General features: G+C 46.9%; 1 protein-coding gene across 1 annotated transcript; it reads right to left on the reverse strand.

Moving 5' to 3' along the window:
• Positions 1–232: 232 nt before the first annotated feature.
• On the reverse strand, positions 233–17,423 carry LOC137802245 (collagen alpha-1(IV) chain-like). The gene is given in 52 exon segments (XM_068599989.1): positions 233–338; positions 680–852; positions 931–1,045; positions 1,181–1,358; positions 1,455–1,664; positions 1,993–2,088; positions 2,393–2,518; positions 2,763–2,837; positions 3,003–3,075; positions 3,390–3,520; positions 3,730–3,912; positions 4,167–4,214; positions 4,379–4,477; positions 4,627–4,707; positions 4,803–4,929; positions 5,025–5,164; positions 5,414–5,512; positions 5,605–5,703; positions 5,813–5,953; positions 6,107–6,193; positions 6,277–6,441; positions 6,670–6,783; positions 6,893–7,043; positions 7,349–7,443; positions 7,610–7,717; positions 7,829–7,918; positions 8,036–8,207; positions 8,315–8,503; positions 8,704–8,774; positions 8,898–8,981; positions 9,128–9,217; positions 9,638–9,814; positions 10,357–10,392; positions 10,489–10,573; positions 10,696–10,752; positions 10,842–10,895; positions 10,980–11,021; positions 12,515–12,580; positions 12,694–12,747; positions 13,223–13,300; positions 13,440–13,484; positions 13,757–13,808; positions 13,872–13,934; positions 14,077–14,135; positions 14,448–14,474; positions 14,620–14,673; positions 14,912–14,974; positions 15,073–15,117; positions 15,369–15,413; positions 15,553–15,642; positions 16,248–16,301; positions 17,352–17,423. Coding segments are annotated over 52 exon segments (5,034 nt in total).
• Positions 17,424–19,237: the final 1,814 nt, after the last annotated feature.

Raw genomic sequence — 19,237 nt, forward strand, 5'->3', positions numbered from 1 at the left:
ATTACACACAGGCAGCACACTGAACGTGTCATTAACTTTAACATCCCATAATATCAGAGCTTATTCATCACCTGCAGTTAAAGTGATCGACATGTATTTGATTCACAGTTCAGACCCATGAATAACTTTCCCCTGTGCAACACACACACAGTACAAACTACTGAGACCATTTTACTTTACATTTCTCATATTTTCACATCGAATGACATTAAAAAAGGAAAAACACTGAATGTTAAAAATTGTCCCCACGTTTGTCATCTGCTGGTTTCCTGCAGACACGACAACGACTGATGACACTTTGCAGACGAGGTCCCTTCACTGTGTGAGCAACAGGTTTACTGTGGGAGAGCACAAAACACACACACACACACACACACACACGCCCAATGTTAGACATGCAATCATGAATCATACGCAGGGTTTTGCATTACAGATGCTTGATTTAAAGAGACACGGTCACCAGATCTGCATTCATAAGATAGGAGAGGAATTAGATCATTTGGAACATTGTGACCATCACAGGAAATGCAAAACCAAGAAAAAACTATTCTAAAGAACTTCCTCTGCATCGGTTTGTGACGTCATGAAACCGTGAGAATAATATGATTTAAACTGCGAGAGCGTCTTTACCTCATCGCATGCATCCACGACCTCTGCACCAGAGGAGGGAAGAGTTTACCTGAACATGCTGCTGGGGTCGAGGGAGGCCAACCAGTAGCTGTAGGTGTCAGAGTAGTAGTTGCAGGTTCCTCTGCCGTGACACTCGATGAAGGGCACTTGGCGGAAACTTTCCAGACACGAGCCGGGAGAGACGAGGGGCTGGGAGGAGCCCTCTGCTCCAGCACCCGTTTGCTAGAACGGAGGAAGGTCGAGTTACATGGAAAGCAGCACATGAGAAGGTCCAGGCTGAAGAAACAGAGACTTCTCTACCATCACAAACGAGTATCCGGTCCACATCGACTCCCAGCCTCGAGGACATTCAGGTATCAGAGTAGTCTGGCTGTGGACGGCGATGACATTGGAGGGGATGTCACACACCGAGCACCTGAAACACACAAAGTCATTGATTCATAACAATATATAAATACATGTAATTCAAATTAACAGAACATTTACAGTACTCTGTATAGCCAATACGCAGTAATAGATATGTGTGTGTGTGTGTGTGCTGCTGTCCTACCTGCTGATGTAGGAGGCCAGTGCCTCCCCGGTGATGGACGCCATGTCGGTCGGCATCGGGGTGTCAGTGGACAGCCAGTAGGAGTAGTCGTTACGAGAAGCATAGCGGCAGTTACTCTCCGTGTCGCAGAACAGGAAGGGCATGGTGGTGAAGCGAGGGAGGCAGCTTCCCACGGTGCCTGAGAGACAGGAAGACACAAGAAGACACAACGTGTTGTGTTGCTGCAGACCCTGCACAGTGTTTCTGTTCAGGGAGGAAGGACTCCAGCGCTCACCAAGGTCCTGACCGTGAGCTCTCTCATTTCCATTGATGAAGAGGAAGGAGTAACCGGAGTAGATGAGGCTGGTGCCAACAGGGCATTCTGGGACGCTTATGCTCTGACTGTGTCTGGCTATCAGGAAACTGTCAACGTAACCTGGACCACCTCGGCCCGGCAACCCCAGCCGACCCTTGTTGCCTGGGTCTCCAGATCTGCCTTGTGGACCTGCAGAGGAAACACAAATTAAAAAAACTAAACTGTACACTGGTACTAAATGACCACATGGAGGTGATTCTGATTGTTTTTGGGGGGTTAGGGAGGTAGAGGTCAGTCTCAGTGCTAACACCAACTGTTGGACTGAGGAGTGTATGTTTCATAAGGAACGTCACCGGCAGACATTGTGTCACACAAGGTTCAGGTCTTCTGCTTCTCCCTCACAGCATGTGACCAATGCTGTGGTCACCTGTTGTGTAGATTCCTATAGTTATTAACACGACATATCATCTGGTCTGCACCCACACACACACCTTCAAACCCACATGCATGCACACACCTGGTAGTCCTGCTCTTCCTTTGTCTCCTTTGTTTCCAGTAAATCCAGGATGTCCATCTGGGCTGGAACCTCGCTGGCCTTTGACGCCTGGCTGACCTGCGACAGAAAGAAAGAGCGTCACATTGAGCATCAACGCCCACCGAGGCTTCAGACATAAACACATGCACATAAACACATGCACATAAACACATGCACATAAACACATGCACATAAACACATGCACAGTACAGTGAACACTGCGTCTGCAGTTGTCGAGGTTTCTCTGTTCTGGTACAAATAACCAGAGAAACTAAACAAGGAAAGAAAAGCAGCTTCGTGACCGTGGCATGATGGAGCTTCAACAAGCAGTCAAACATCACATTCTCTCAATCATTGATTGAGCTGAAATCTCATTTTGGACCTGGTGGGCCTGATCGTCCCGACGGCCCAGTGGTCCCTGGGGATCCTCGGTTGCCAGGAGGACCAGGTGAGCCTGGAGGTCCCGGTTCATACGTCCCCCCAACAGATGCTGGTTCACCTTTTACACCTGAAGGGACACAGCAGGAGTCTTTAGAAAGCTGTTTCCCACAAGTGTGGCTGATCTAGAACGAGTTAATGCTGGTATTGCAGATGGGATGAGAGTTAATCTCGTAATGTAATCTAGTGCTCGACAGGTCATCTGGCAGTGATGGTAGAGTGTTGCATATCTGCTGCAGGTCCTACAACAGTCACAAGGCTCAGAGGTATTCTGGTTATTTTAGAAACAGCAGTAAGAGAAGGTGTTGCCGCACCAGGTCGTCCAGGAAAACCTTTAATCCCAGGTGGACCCGGAAGGCCGGGGATGAGTCCCGGGTCTCCCTTGACTCCTGAAACACACCAGTCATAACACAACGTCAAGACACATCACATCCCATTGCATGGGTTACATTTTATTGGGTTTCACAGAAGAAAAATGAAACAGATCCTCATAAATGTATTGTTCTCTTTGTTCTGGTTTCAGGTGACAGATCTGCTGTTGAATGACAGATTACCGGGAAGCCCGTAGATCCCAGGAGGACCAGAATCACCACTTGGTCCCGGGCTTCCAGGTCTGCCTCTTGGACCCTGTGGAGGAGAAAGGTCAAAGGTTAAAGATTAGACTTTTAAAGGAGCGGCACGATGTGGAAGACTTTCAGTTGTGATGCGACTCCAGATTAAACTATGAAATAATCTCATTTTGGTTATCCTGATAGAAGAAAATGCAGATTTATTAAACTGATCCTGACATTTTTACTTTGTGTATTTTTAACTGCGCTTGTTTGAACCCACATTTGTTAAATACAAATATGAATGCAGAACATTGGGCTTGAATCTTAATTCTCTTTTGAAAGACTTTTTGTCAATTATTTATTAAAATATAAAGGTTAAGGTTCACTTGCCGGTGGTCCTTGAGGGCCTGCATCTCCTTGGGCTCCGCTGTAGCCGGGGGCTCCTGTGAAACCTGAGTCCCCTCGGTCTCCTTTTGACCCCGGCAGCGTCGGCCCTGGAGGGCCAGGTAAACCACGGTAGCCTAAATATACAGGAGAGAGTCATTTAATGATCATAAAGTGCAGGCGTGACAACTGAGAACTAAGAAAATAAGGAAAAAATATGTCAAAACATATTAAGGAATTATCGTGGGGATATTTCTGAAATGGCTCCCGCAGCATAACGTGTTCTCATGCATCACAACCTCATGAGTTTGTGTCCCTTTCATGCAGAAGGTGAGTGCGTCCTCACCTGTGACACCAGGATTACCAGGATGACCTTGGTCTCCTTTTGACCCCGGAACACAAGCCCCTCCCCTTCCAGGTCGTCCTTTCAGACCGGAGCCCCCGGTTGAACCTGGAAAGCCTCGGTCTCCTGTCGGTCCAGGACTCCCTGCGGCGGGCGGGCCCGGCGGACCCGGGCTCCCGGGGGAACCTGGAGAGTAGAAATACTGACGTCAACAAGACTGGAGGCGTGTTGGTTGGTCTCCATCTGTAGTGACATCATCGTGTCGTTGAAACAAACGTGTATGTGATAATAATGAGACTACACAATATTCTGCAATATGTTGAATGTTCTTATAATTTGACTTCCAGCGTAAAACAGACCATAAACCTGAGGGTTTCTCTAGACCAGTGTCATGCTGAGTATAGTCTTGAAAGGGATGATGTCATTTACCTGAGACTCACCTTGTTGACCTGTGTCTCCACGTCTACCAGGTGTTCCTCCTCGAATGTCTGCAGGGGAGATGGATCAGTGGTGAGTTTTGTCTGTGAGAGACATTTCTTTCTCCAGGAAAGCGGTTCAGACAGAAAACACAGACTTTGATGATTGCAGGTGAGTAATATTCAGGATGTGCAGGAGCTCCTGGAGCCAACGTTTCACACAACGTTCCCCTCACCAGTGTCTCCTTTCTGCCCCGGTGGTCCAGGGATCCCATCACGACCCTGATGGCCTTTAGGACCTGGAGGACTCCTGAGCCCCGGCAGGCCGGGCGCACCTGAGGCCAACAGAAAGAAACTTTAAAGACTTTAAAGAAAGCACAAAGGAAATAGAACAGTGAATTATACTTTAAGGATGATTAGTTCCTTGATTTTGTTCCTTCTTGTGTAAAACATTTAAAATCAAGTACTTCCAAGGAGACTTCACCTGCCGGTCCGATGGGTCCTCGCTGTCCTATGTGTCCTGGAGGTCCATCTGAACCTTTTGGCCCTTGATAGCCAGATGGACCTGGAGGAGCAGGGTGAGGGTCAGGAGAGGGGTGAGAGGTTATGAGCAACACATTTAAAAGTCATAAACTGGTTTATTGTGTGACCAGTAGTCACCGTTGTGCCCATCGGGGCCCGGGCTTCCTTTGGGTCCGTGCTGTCCTGGTAAACCTGGAAGTCCAAAAGAACCAGACTCCCCTTTCTGACCCTTCATCACATACGTGTTGGTTCCTCCTGGTTCCCCCTGAGGAAGAACAGAGGAGCAGAGAGCGACGTCATCGCTATGTCTTATTGAACGACCTTGACCTCCACCAGACTTCCTACACCAGGTGTTCATACCTTCTGACCGGCTGGTCCCGGCCATCCATATGCATTGTAATTTGTCTCTCCAGCAATGCCTTTGTTACCAGGTGTACCTGGTGCACCATCTGGACCTGGCCCTCCAGAGATTCCTTGATCTCCTTTTATTCCCTTCAGGCCTGTGAGGGTTAAACCAAAAGATGTTCGGTATGCTGCACAGAAGGAAACCTTGATGTCTACAGCTGCAGTACTTTAGGATTATTAAATATATGTACATACATACACACATTGTGTGGCCCTTTAATTTAACTCTAAATATGCAAATATAGATTTATTTATTAGTTTTACTTTACTTTCATTAGTGAGGTGAGAACATTTGTATGAGAGCAATCGGTCTGTCCGGCCTGAAGTTAAAGTCCCGGTCTCACCTGGAGGCCCTTTGACCCCGGGGTCACCTGGAGCTCCAGCTGGTCCTCGACTTCCTTCTGACACAACTACTCCATCAACACCTGGAGGACCTGGAGGACCTGGGGGACCCGGACAGTGAACGGCACACAGCACACATTAACTTTCAAAACTTGATAATTGTAAAGTTATAATTGTGAACCTAAATTCCCACCTGTGAGTCCCGGGCCCCCGGCTGCTCCATCCCTCCCTCTCCTCCCTTTAGCTCCAGCGCTCCCAGTATCTCCTCTGAGCCCGGAGAGCCCGGGGGAACCTGACAAAGAGCATGAGTTACGACATGTTCACCACCTCACAGGTCACACTAACAGTAAGACTCATAAAGACTGTTTTCATGACTTCATATAATAATCACTAACACTAACCTGGAGTGCCAGGTTCTCCCGGAGGCCCAAAGCCGTGGATTGGTTGTGGGGACAGAAGCCCTGGAGGACCTCTGGGACCTGGGTCTCCATCCAAACCTGGTGGACCCAAGGAACCACTGGCTCCATCCGGGCCTGGGGCTCCTGTAAACATTGACTTCATCATCTGTTCACCACGAGGACGAGTACGAGGACTCAGCACCGCCAGGAGACCTTTAACACTCATACACATGTTGAACATGTGGAGGTCATGTATAGTGGAGTGATATATTTACATGTGAAGGTGTGTGTGTTTACCTAGTTGACCTGGTGCTCCTATCGCTCCATGCAGCCCATCTAGTCCGTATCCTGGAAACCCGTCTGGTCCCGGTTCTCCTCTCAGTCCTGAGGAGGTGAACCAGACTCTGGAATATAGATGATGTCATGTTTGCTGATACATAATCATGAGTTAAACATTTTAACTATACCTGGTTGACCGGGCACGCCGCTATGACCCTTGATCCCTTTTGCTCCAGCGGGCCCTTGTGAACCTGGCACCGACGGCCCGAGAACACCAGGCTCGCCGGGGACGCCCGGTTGACCAAACCCTGGCAGACCTGGGTTCCCCTTATCACCGGGGGAGCCATCGGGCCCTGAAGGTGAGATGAGAAGCAAAGGAAACAAAGATGTGAAGGAAGGAAAGAGGAAACATGGAGGATAAAGTCTTCTTGATGGGATGAAACCGTCTGAATGAGTTGTACGATGATAAAATATGAGGAAGATATTTCCACATTTTGTCCTTTTTAATCTTTCCCCTCCTGCGCTCGTTGCCCTTCTGGATTTGTCCGATAAGAACATCACATGACTCAATATGCACTGACCTGGATGTCCTGGATAGCCATCTGGTCCTGGTGGTCCCCTTGGACCAGGTAAATCACCTTTACATGAATCTTTATTCCCAGGTAGTCCCTGGGGTCCTACAGCACCTTTACTTCCTGTATAGAATAAAGCATTTAATACATGAGTTAGTATTAATATGCATGAATGCACATTGATGTGTGTGTATGTCCCTCTGCAGTTTGATCTCTTTGATGAGTTCTGTACCTTTTTCTCCTGGAAAACCGGTATTCCCATGGACTCCTGGGTTCCCAGGGAGGCCGTGGAGCCCAGGATCTCCTACGGGCCCCTGAGCTCCAACTTCTCCAGGAGGTCCAGGGGGTCCTGGCACACCCCGGTGTCCAGGCCCGCCGTCGCCCTGATGGCCACACATATACAGCAAAGTGGTTATGGATTCATATTGACTCGTTTCAACGTGCTTAAAGTGAGACGTTGTTCTTGTGCTGTTTGTCTAAAATGACTTTTCACTTTACTGTAAACACAGAGAAACTAATCTCTGCAGAGAGTCAGAGGTCTGTGGTATGAAACAGTCTGTTCCTCTGGAAGAGTCCTCAACAGAGGTCAACATGTATTACTCTGGACATCGTTTATGACAACGTGCATGCTCTGCATTGTACTAAATATTAAACTACACATGAGGCAGATTTAGTTTGTGCCTCTGACCTTCAGTCCTGAAGAGCCAGGAGGGCCTTGTGAACCCGGCTGACCAGGCGAGCCGCTGCCTGGGAAGCCTGGAAGACCTGGAGGCCCCTTGTCACCTAAACAACACACACACATTAATCACACACACAAGAAGACACATTAATCAGACTTCAAGCTGTTTGAGGAGGTATCAAAACACTAAATGATATTTCTGAAACGTCGTGAGCTCTTTGATGTTTCTTCTTGTCTTGGCTTGAGCTCCAGAGCTCGTTACCTTATTACCTTTCTGTCCCCGGACCCCCGGCCTTCCAGGGAAAGTAACTTCACCAATTTCTCCTTTCTGTCCTCGATCACCTGGTGCTCCGGGATGACCTGGTGCTCCGGGATGACCTGGATGTTTGTGGTATGAGACACACGTTCATCACATGAAGCCCATTCACTCATTCATCCTGACACCTCTATATGCGTCCATAGATCAGTCCTTCATGCAGCCATGCTCACCTGGGCGTCCCTGTGAACCAGGCAGACCTTTATTTCCAGGTGCTCCAGGGAGTTTGTTGTTGTGGCGGTGGCTCGGTTCTCCTTTCTGGCCTGAAGGAAGCAGGAAGCAGGAAGCAGGAAGGAGTGCGAGCAGACATGATTCTATCTAGTTCTGTGTTTCTATATTCATATCTGTCATATTGTGTCTTGCTCATTGTGCTTCTTTACCTGGACTACCAGGGTGCCCTGGCAGCCCGGGCACCCCGGTGTCTCCCAGACCTCCTGGAGGTCCAGCGGACCCAAACCCAACGAGCCCCGGGTCGCCCACCGGCCCCGGGCTGCCTAGAGGCCCCGGGGGCCCCGGGGCCCCGCGGTGGCCCTCTGCACCAGGGAACGGGTACTAGGGAGCAGATGGAAAACTTAGTCCAGCAATTTCTTCAAAGACATAATATTTTGGATTGCTCTTGAAACATAAACACAAACTCAAGCCTGTCAAAACCTTCTCACCGAATCCCCGGGAGGCCCTTGATCCCCTTTGCGACCCGGGAGTCCAGGAAACCCCGGCAGGGCATCGGCACCAGGCCTGCCAGGCCGTCCCGGGTCTCCTTCCTGCCCCTTTATCCCAGGAATGTTGTAGGAATATGAGTCTCCCTTCGGTCCCGGAGGGCCTTGAAATCCCATTTGACCGATCGGACCCTTCAGAGAGGAAACACTGTTTAAGTGTTTGTTCCAAAACAATACAACAACACGGCTTTTGATGATCACAGTTACAATAATCAACCGCTTGTGATTGCTTATAGTAATCTAGTAGTCTGCATATTGTCTTGTTAAACATTCCTCCTCGGATACTTTGCATCTGATCATTAATTCTCATCTCTAAAGACTTGTTTTCTTACTGCTCTTCCAGGTGATCCAGTCCGTCCTGGGTAGCCCGCGTCGCCTTTCGCTCCTGGTCCTTCATTATTTCCTGAGCAACAGAAAGATATGAAAGTCTGAAACGTTCCATACGCTGCAGTATTCCAGTAAAACATTGAAATGTATTTGAACATAGCAGAAGGATTTGGTAGAAGCTCTTCTTCAATGTTTTTACCAGGGATGCCCGGTTGGCCTCGTGGCCCCGGAGGCCCCGGCGGTCCTGACCCGGCACACTCATAACAGATCTCCCCCTTCGCTCCTGGACAAAGAATAACCACAGACATGTTTATAGTGAATCTCCAGTGAACTGCTGTGCAGCCACAACTACACAACCACACACACTCGTCAGCAAAGTAACACATTAAATGGTAACAATGAATTTCTGAATGATACTTAGTTTCTCACCTTTTTTCCCATGAAGCCCATCATAACCCATCGGTCCAGGCTTGCCTCTGGTTCCCTTCACTCCTGGAAGACCTTTTGTAATCCTGTTAGCTTCAAACATCAAAAGCATTGAAATAATACCCGTTATTACTGCAAGTAGTATTATCAGTGGTAGTAGAAGTAATGGTAGTATTATCAGAGGTAGTAGAAGTAATGGTAGTATTATCAGTGGTAGTAGAAGTAATGGTAGTATTATCAGAGGTAGTAGAAGTAATGGTAGTATTATCAGAGGTAGTAGAAGTAATGGTAGTATTATCAGTGGTAGTAGAAGTAATGGTAGTATTATCAGTGGTAGTAGAAGTAATGGTAGTATTATCAGTGGTAGTAGAAGTAATGGTAGTATTATCAGTGGTAGTAGAAGTAATGGTAGTATTATCAGAGGTAGTAGAAGTAATGGTAGTATTATCAGAGGTAGTAGAAGTAAATGTAGTATTGATTAAATCACTTTGAGGAAGCAACACATGAACACACTTCTGTCTTCAGGAGGTCCAGGTGGGCCCTGATCCCCAGCAGGCCCTTGATCCCCATCGTCCCCATCTTGACCAGGAAGTCCTGGATAAACATCGCCGGGCTCCCCAGGATCCCCTTTGTGGCCCGGAAACCCATCTGGACCACGAGGGCCCGGAACCAGACCCCCAGACCAACGGCCTGAGACCAAGAGACAAAGCTGGGTTTACCTTTACTGCACCTTTACTGCACCTCTACTGCACCTTTACTGCACCTTTACTGCACCTTTACTGCACCTTTACACTGCACCTTTACTGCACCTCTACTGCACCTTTACTGCACCTTTACTGCACCTTTACTGCACCTTTACTGCACCTTTACTGTACCTTTACTGCACCTTTACTGCACCTTTACTGCACCTTTACTGCACCTTTACTGTACCTTTACTGCACCTTTACACTGCACCTTTACACTGCACCTTTACTGCACCTTTACTGCACCTTTACTGCACCTTTACTGCACCTTTACTGCACCTTTACTGTACCTTTACTGCACCTTTACTGCACCTTTACTGCACCTTTACTGTACCTTTACTGCACCTTTACTGCACCTTTACTGCACCTTTACACTGCACCTTTACACTGCACCTTTACACTGCACCTTTACTGCACCTTTACTGCACCTTTGAGATGTGCAGACCGTCACAGAGATATAAAGATGAGAATGAGCCTTTTGCTACACACCTGGAGCTCCATCAGGTCCAGGGAATCCTTCAACACCTGAGAACATCAACGTGAGTCATTTCTGTATTAAAGTCTGCTGAATCTTCTGAATCATCTTCATAACTTTGTGATTACACATCATGATGCTCATACCTTGACGTCCAGGGAGCCCCGGTGAGCCTGGAAAACCAGGATCTCCACGGTAACCTTTGAGCGGCTCGGTCACAGAGCCAAGTACCTGTGCATGTGGTGACATCATGATGGATCATCAATCATCACCAATAGTGGGGTAGAACACACCTTTACTTAATAATAATACTTCAAAAAATAGCTTCAACATAGCCTAAAGTTCAGGTGTACTCAGTAGAAACCTACATCTCCAGGTGGACCAGGGGTTCCCCTTTCTCCTTTTTCACCCTAAATGTTGGAGTAGACAATCAAAGGACGATGAAGCAGAGCATCCAGACCCATTTGAAGATTGTTTCTGGCTGTGACGGATCACTGACCGTCGCTCCAGCAGTCCCCGCATATCCTGGCTCTCCTCTGGGGCCCGGCCATCCCTAAGAACACGATATTGTATTCAAAAGCCACACACGTAATAACACAATGCCTGTGCACACATACACATGATAGGAGAGCAGTACCTGAGATGATCGTCCAGGATCGCCGTCCTTCCCTGACTTTCCCTGGAAGGTTGAGGAAAGCAGTGAGGAATTCAGTATTTTATAAAGAAATAGTTTGCAAAGCGCCTCATTAATCTTTCAGTTTATGTCGTTATCAAAAGTGTCATTCTGGTTGTGATCACATGGCATCATGACAGCAACCGGTTGGCTTGAGGGCCGGCCCCCTTTTCATTACTTATAATGTGATGTTATTAGCTATGTTCTTGTTATTAACCCTCTCGCAGTGCCTCAAGCTCTCAAAACACACAATCACTTATTATTATTTTTGTTTGTTTTGAATATGCAACTGAGATATCCTCGTTGTCTTCATGTTAAATGAAAAAGAGACAAATCTGGCTTCCCCATGTGGGCCGCTTTAGGGACTCTCAGGGATTACAAACAACAGAATCAATAATCTTGCAGAGCGCTCAGAGAAAAACCAAATGCTGAAGGTCAACAAGAGCAAGGAGCTGACTGTTGATTTCATTTTAGAGTAAAGGAGGCTCTCAGTCCCAACACATCAATGCAGCTGAAGAGTTTAAGTTTCTGGGAATCAGCATCCTGGTAAAGAAAGATCATAAACTGATGTGTGTCTTAGGGAAATTTAAGAGGGTAAAATTCCCGTGCTTGTTAAGCTTTGATGGAGGAGGCATCCTGACTGCAGAGATTACAGCTGGCATGAGATGTGCACGGCCCCCAACAGGAGGCATCTACAGCGGATGATTCATTTGTTGGCAGCGCTCTGCTGAGCGTCCTGATGTCGGTGACCTGGAACACCTGAGAGGTGTCCGCGACTCTCCACTGGTCTTGTGACATTGTGAGCGTCCAGCTGCCGTGCGAGTGCCACGATATTAAAAGTCAATACCCACCTCGGTAACAGCTTGTTCACCCGGCTGCCATCTGGCAAACATTACAAACATATCAGCTGTTGAAACACCAGATTTCACAGCTCCTTTCCTCCTGAGACTGCTAAACGCATCCTCCAACCTCAGATGTTATGTATATATTATCTGAGTGTTTTTCTCATGTGGCCAAATGGGATTACACACTGCAATATGTTGCGCAACTCTATTTTACAATAACACTAAAAGAACATTGTAATCTTGATCGCACCTGCACACAATTACATTATTCAAGAAGCCATTCTCTTGGCTTCATAAACCCACAGCTGCTTGGTGAAAACATACAACACACTCTACACAACTGTCTGTCCTCCAGGTTTACTCCATTTAACTGACAGAGGACCAATATATAAGGGTCTGATTCATGTGTCTTCTTATCTTCCTTTCCTTCTGTTGCATTGTGCAAACCAGATTGAGTTTATTGCTGCATTACTGCCCTCTGCTGGTCATTCCCTTCAATGCCAAGAGATGCAGTGAATCATCTTCAGGGACAAAGATGTGGAGCAAGAGTGGAATAACAAAGCAAATGTCTGTTTTGTGACACCGCTTCATTTCATATGTAGACGCACGATCAGAAAGGGCGGTCTAAATGTTGAATGGATTGTAGTGTCTCACTTCTGGACCCTGCAGACCTCGGTCTCCCTTGGCTCCTTTGGCGTAAGAGCCATAACCCGGATCCCCCTGAGAACAGATGGACCCGAGAGATCAACACACAGCAGCAACGAGGGAGAGCGATCACTGCAGCGGATCTTTAAACATCTGAGGAAACCAAAACCTGTGAAGTGTAAACTTACTGGTGCACCCTTGCATCCTTTTGTTCCCACGTCTCCTTTGCCTCCTTTTGCACCCTGCAAGACATAAACCTGAGGTTATGAGTTATTAGTTGCATCAGTGCGTCCAACATGACCGAGATATTTTAATAACTACAATGAGAACATGACAAACTAAATGCATTGATGTTGCTGATGAGAGAGTCTTTCCATCCTGGACCCGCTGGAGCTGTTTCTCTTCCTCCATCAGGTCTCCATGGCAGCAGAATCCTCATTAGATGTTTTTTGCTTCCTTTCACTTCTTCAGTTTACATTATAGAGAAAATATGACTTACGTCCGGCCGGCATTGTGAACCTCGACTAAGAGGAGGTTGAGTTTAAAGCCTGCAGCTCTCTCAACATGTAGAGAGTGTTCCAGCTCATGAAGCGTGACATCATCAGTGCTCTGAGGGCGAGGTTACTGCAGAGGCATGATGGAGAACTCCACCCTGGAATATATCATATACAAAAGCTGCTGGTTTGAGCTTTCCACTGTGAATGACATGTGACGTACCTTCAACACCAGACTCTCTGTGAAAAACTCCTTGATCCGGCCCTGCGGCCCCGGCGGGCCTCGTGGTCCTGGTCGTCCCTGTGTTGAAACAATAATTATTCACTGAGAATCAATGCACATGGAGAATGTTATCATCCTTCTGGTACAAATGGTCAGAGGTGAACACGTCTCCACTTGAAGTGAATGAACCCTTCGTTCGGTGTTAAAATGCAGTGACCTGTGCTCCACGGGGTCCTGGGACACCGCCGGTGCCTTCTTGGCCCTGTGGGAAAGGAAAGCGCTGAAGTTATTTATATAAATAACCTGCTTGGTCCATGTGAACAGAGTCGTATCTCATTGTTCCAGCCGGCTGCAGCCAATCAGCTGCAACCGCTGAAACAACAGAGATGTTCTTCTCCGGGTGTGTGAACTCTGGTTATTATGATCATTGAAGACAGAACTCAAAACAGCTGCGGTTTTCTTCTGCGACACGCAATAAATTCTCACACTCGTAATCTGTCACACACAAACACACACGACTAAAGTGTTTATTACCTTTGATCCTGGAGATCCAAAGCGACCAGGAAGCCCCTGCTCACAAACAAGGCTGTTATGAAACACATCATATCATACAGAGAGCAGAGAGATACTGAGCAACACCTTTACTCACAGCAGGGCCCTGCGCTCCAGAGGCCCCTGGGGGCCCAGGTGCTCCGAGGGCACCGGGATGACCCTGCAATACAAAAGAATAGAGAAGGAATAAAATACAATCTCGTGCAACTTTTTGTATCTCTAATTTGTGGGAAATGAATCTGTGATGGAAAATATTATGAAAACAAAACTGCATTAATGTTTCTGTAATTTAAAGTAGTCACCGGCTCTCCGTCCAGCCCAGGTGGTCCAGGTGGTCCAGGTGGTCCAGGTGTTGCATCCACTGAAGCCTGAGATTCCCCCTGCGAGATAAAGGGAGTCCGGTTATGTCATGTATGTAGAAATACTGCATTTATTCTTGTAAATGAAAGTTGAAGGATGGACTTGATATGAGAAACAAAACAAAGAAACATCTTCAGTTATTGTTCTCACATGGACGAGGAACACAATGAACTCGTGCATATCAGGACTTCTCGTGCATCAGGATAGTAAACTTCTTGAAAGGCAGTAATTTCTGAGCGATTCTGCAGTTCACTCTTCCTAAAAACACAAATACTGAACAGCTGACCGTGCGTGGAAGCAGACATGTTTTTACCTTCGGTCCGGCCGGACCAGGTGGACCCTGAGGGATGAAGACAAACAAGCAAAACGTTTCAAACACAAATTCCTTGATGGTTCACTTTAATAAGTACAGCACTAAAAACAATGAAGTTGTTAAGAGGACCAACAAATCACAACATAATTTAACCATAACATGAATAACTTACTGCACTTCCATCAACGCCGCTGACGCCGGGAAGGCCAGGAGGTCCCTCGTCTCCCTGAAAGTAAAACATGTTCAAAGTTCAACAACAGGTTCATGTTTGTGTAAGAATAAGAAAAGCTTGAATTGAAAAGCTCCTCAGAGCTCCTCAGAGCTCCTCAGAGCTCCTCAAAGCTCCTCAAAGCTCCTCAGAGCTCCTCAAAGCTCCTCAGAGCTCCTCAAGCTCCGCTATGCAAGCGTCTGACCGATGAGCTAAAGCTACATGGAAGACATGCGACCATGAGATATGTTCTCACATCAGTCCCGTTGCAGCCAGCGGCTCCTGGGAGTCCTGCAGGCCCTTGTAAACCTGGGATACCCTGCAAGTCATCAGCACAAGTTACTAAACAAGTAACATGCATGAACCAACAGGAACATGTGACCACGCGCTACGTCCAGAGAGAGGAAGAGACCTCACCGGTAAACCATGAGACCCTGCAAACCCTTCTTTCCCTTCAGGGCCCTGCAGTGACAGACACACAACCAGTACACATGACAACAGTAACACAACCAGTACACATCACAACAGGCACACAGCAGCTCACACACATCTTCATGCACACGAGTTTAAAACTCTGCCACGACTTGAGGGGGAAACCTCACATCGATATCAGACACACGTTTAAAAAACCAAAAACTTCACTCCATATTCACACACAGACCAGATCAGATATGAACCCAAAGACACAAGCTTAGATAACTCAGGGATGTTACCGGATCTCCTTTTGGCCCCTGCAGTCCCTCAAGCCCAGGGCCGCCCTGTCAAAGACACAAAGCCATCGATCATCTGGTGAGATGTACGAGCACACCTGAAGTCACGTCTGGGTAAACGAGGAGAACGTGACGAAGATGAACAGAACGTACGGAAGGAGCTGAAAGAGCCAGGAGGACGTTTTACCTTCGGCCCCGAAGGCCCAGGATGACCATCTGATCCAAAACGGCCCCCCGGCCCCGGAGGACCTGAAACCCCTGGAAACCCTTTGTCTCCCTGAGAGAGAGAGAGAGAGAGAGAGAGAGAGAGAGAGAGAGAGAGAGAGAGAGAGAGAGAGAGAGAGAGAGAGAGAGAGAGAGAGAGAGATCACAAGTTTCTCTGTTTTTCAGCTGATCACGGTTGAAAACATGATGAGTCTCTTTACTCTCAAATTTCAAATATTGTGACTGGAAACAAGTAACAGGAAGCATAAAAAACTCTATTTTCACGCTTTTTCAAACTAAGATCTATGAAGACTCTGCACCTGAGCTGACTGGTGCAGCACTGGGCTGCTGCACCAGCACCAGCACCAGCACCAGTACCAGCACCAGTACCAGCACCAGCACCAGCACCAGCACCAGCACCAGCACCAGCACCAGTACCAGCACCAGTACAGTGTTGTGTGTCATGCACAGAGAGGCTTGTACTGCACGCTGTGCCCCTGGTGCTCTGTGTGGGAAGCTGATCTGCTTCAGCGATGATAAATCAGAGGTTGACATAATAAAGGAAATGCACATTAATGTCACTCAGATGAGATAATATAGTCGCACCTTAAATGACAGTAAAGCTGCAGCACTGGTGCACATAACGAGTGTAACTCAGCCAGTACAGGATCCACTCACCCTGCTGCCTTTCACTCCTTCACAGTGGCACCTCGATGTTCCGCTGCACACACACTACAACACACATGTGACAGTGGTCAATGTTTATTGTGTAGATTACCACTTCATTTCATTTCATAATATCCACACTGGTTCCCAAATGTTTACGGCGATGCCCCCTTGTGGAAGGAAACCATATTTATTTCATATCGTCCATCAACCATATTGCCATATTCCTGCTGTGCATCCCTCAGGAGCTCCAGCGCTCAGCGCTGTGAAGCTGCAGCAGCTCCAGGCTGCTGGCTGGTGGTCCAACCTGTTGCACAATCAACTGTAACTGCAGTGAAGAGAGTTTACTTTGGCATGATAGGTGAAGGATTTGCCAAAACGTGCATAATTCTCTGTTAAAGGATGACACCTCCTTACAGAGGAATTTAAAGGCCGTAAACATTTCTGCTTATCAGGAGAAGATTGAGTGAAGCTAATGGACAAAAACTTCAGAGCGACAGTAACAAGATACAGGGAATGAATGTCTCCGCTCACTTTTCTAGCGCTGGAGGTTTTGCTTACTTTCCCACTCCCATGTCCTGTCCTTTTTTCCGTGACTTTCCATAAAAAGGCCCACCAACAAAATGCAGTGAAGCCAGTTCTGTACACAATGAAGTAAACGCACAAACAGACTGTAGAAAACTCGACATCTCTTCCCGATAAGAGATGTTTCAAGTGAAGCATTGCAGTTACAAACAGATCCAGCCGTGTATATGGAAGACAGGCTGTGCAGAAAAGCACTGACGCACAACAGGAAGCACACGCTGTTACAGAGTAATGCTGTTCTCCTATAAACAGAGATGTTCTAGATGTTTGTGTGTGGGACTTGAGAGAGCTTCAAAAAGAAAAAGGTAAAGTAATACTAAACAGCATTAATCTAAAAAGCAGAACAAGTTACGATAAAATCGGAGAGGAAAGATACGGCTCAGTAACACTGCACGTACAGCATGAAACACAAGTGAACAAACAGTACAGTTCAGTGTTTGCATTTCAACCCAGAGGAGTCTGTGCTGTTAGCTAAATCAAATCAGATCTCTACAATTTTGTGTCTGTCAAAAAAAAAAGAAGAAATCTTACATTTTTTGCCCGCGTGCCCATGAGCATCACAGCCAACAGGACCAGAGGGAGTCCCAGCATCGGCCTTCCCATGGCTCTGGTTTGGCCCCAGACACCGCTGAGGTGTTGCAGCTCTTTTGGTCCGTTCTCTTCAACCAAACCTTCACGGTTCACTCGTTCCCTGATGTCCTGGTGATGCCGGATCAAATTAAAGTTATCCGTCCAGGTCAAAGTGCCCCGACAGACAGGACAGCCCAGAGAACTCCTTGAGCTCGGTCCTGAGGAGGAGGGAGGTCTGAGCCAAGGATGCGGTCCGGCCCAGTCATCCTCCTTCTCATCGCCTCGTCTCTGCAGACGGTGGCAGTCGCTCTGTTTGTGTTTCACTGATACGGAGGCAGCAGATCAGCTGGACTCTGGCGGCAGCTCACTGGCATCCACTGAGGAGCTGAAGCTCTGAAGCGCTGAAGCTCTGAAGCTCTGAAGCTCTGAAGCTCTGAAGCGCTCATGAAGATTCACTTGAGCGTCTGAATTTGGGTGAGTAGTGAATGTTGTTTTATGTGCACGATGGACTGTTAGCTCTTGACTACATGAGGCGTTAACTTTTATACCTGAGGATGAAATCTAGGTAGGAAGACGCCAACTATTTACCAATAGAATATTTAGATTTTATATTAATTGCTTGGACTAAATTTGACCTCAAATGATGTTGAACTGAACCATGACATGATAGCAACTCTCCCAACGCTCACAGGTGTCTTTGACGTTCCTTTAACCCACCACAGGGGGCAACACTGAGGCAGGTACTCACCTGTTTATCAGACCAATGAGAGGAGAGATGGGATCCTCAGTAGCAGTTGTGACCCTCAGGTGAGTCTCGCTGCAACATTATAATTATTAGCAATGTTACTTTCAACAAAATGTCTAAGAATTATTAGCACCAAGAGCAAAGTTACATGCATATCAGCTTTTTATTATCTGACACACATACATGAACATGTACACAACCTGGTGTCAAAACACACACTGCTGATATCACAACATACACATTTGTCAAAATTTAAGTTGTCTTTGAAAAATATCTTCACCTGCAAGATACATGTTTACATCTCAGGAGCCCTCGTGGTGTAAACACGACGTCTCGTTCAGGCTGCGTCTCATCGTCTCCGCTGAACATTTTCACCTGCAGACAAACAACCTCTCTGCTGGTTTACACAGACATTCAACACATCTGCATCTTCAACTCCACTTTAAGGACGCTGTATAAAAAACTGACCTCCACCACACACACACACACACACACACACACACACACACACACACGTTTGAGGTGTTTTATTCATTCTGCCCTCAGGAGCAGCACATTAGAGACTAACGTGTAACAATTCATCAAGTGGACGTTTTCCTTGTTCAGATTTAAATGAGTTAGATGAGACTTCAGGTAATTTATTCCTGTTCATTCTCAGGTGGATCTTTGTCCTGGTCGTCCTTGTGCAGCAGCTCAATGCAGTAAGACATTCCTCTATTAGTCTTCATTACACACATTTAAAATGTTAATATCACGACTATGACAACCTGCAAATCTAATTTCAATCAATAATTTCAATGAAGTTTGATTGCAAAAATAAGCGACACGTATTCTACATATATACATTGATGAGAACAACCATATGCAGGATCAGACGATGAAGAGGAGCACCTTCTCCTGGAAAATATTTCACTTATCACCTCAATAGATACAACATCATACACTGGCTGAAACATAAGCACTGTGAGACAGGCCTTGCATAAACATAATGTGAAAAAAGGATTAGTTTTTGTTGACATAACGTTGTGAGATAGTTTCATTGGACTGAAGTGCGTAGAAATACATGATGTCAAGTTGAATTACAACTTCACTGTTGTAAACA

The sequence above is a fragment of the Clinocottus analis genome, unplaced genomic scaffold, assembly GCF_023055335.1.
Source record: "Clinocottus analis isolate CAN_PGR_092001 unplaced genomic scaffold, fCliAna1.0.p SCAF_11, whole genome shotgun sequence".
In the NCBI taxonomy this organism is placed as follows: Eukaryota; Metazoa; Chordata; class Actinopteri; order Perciformes; family Cottidae; genus Clinocottus; species Clinocottus analis.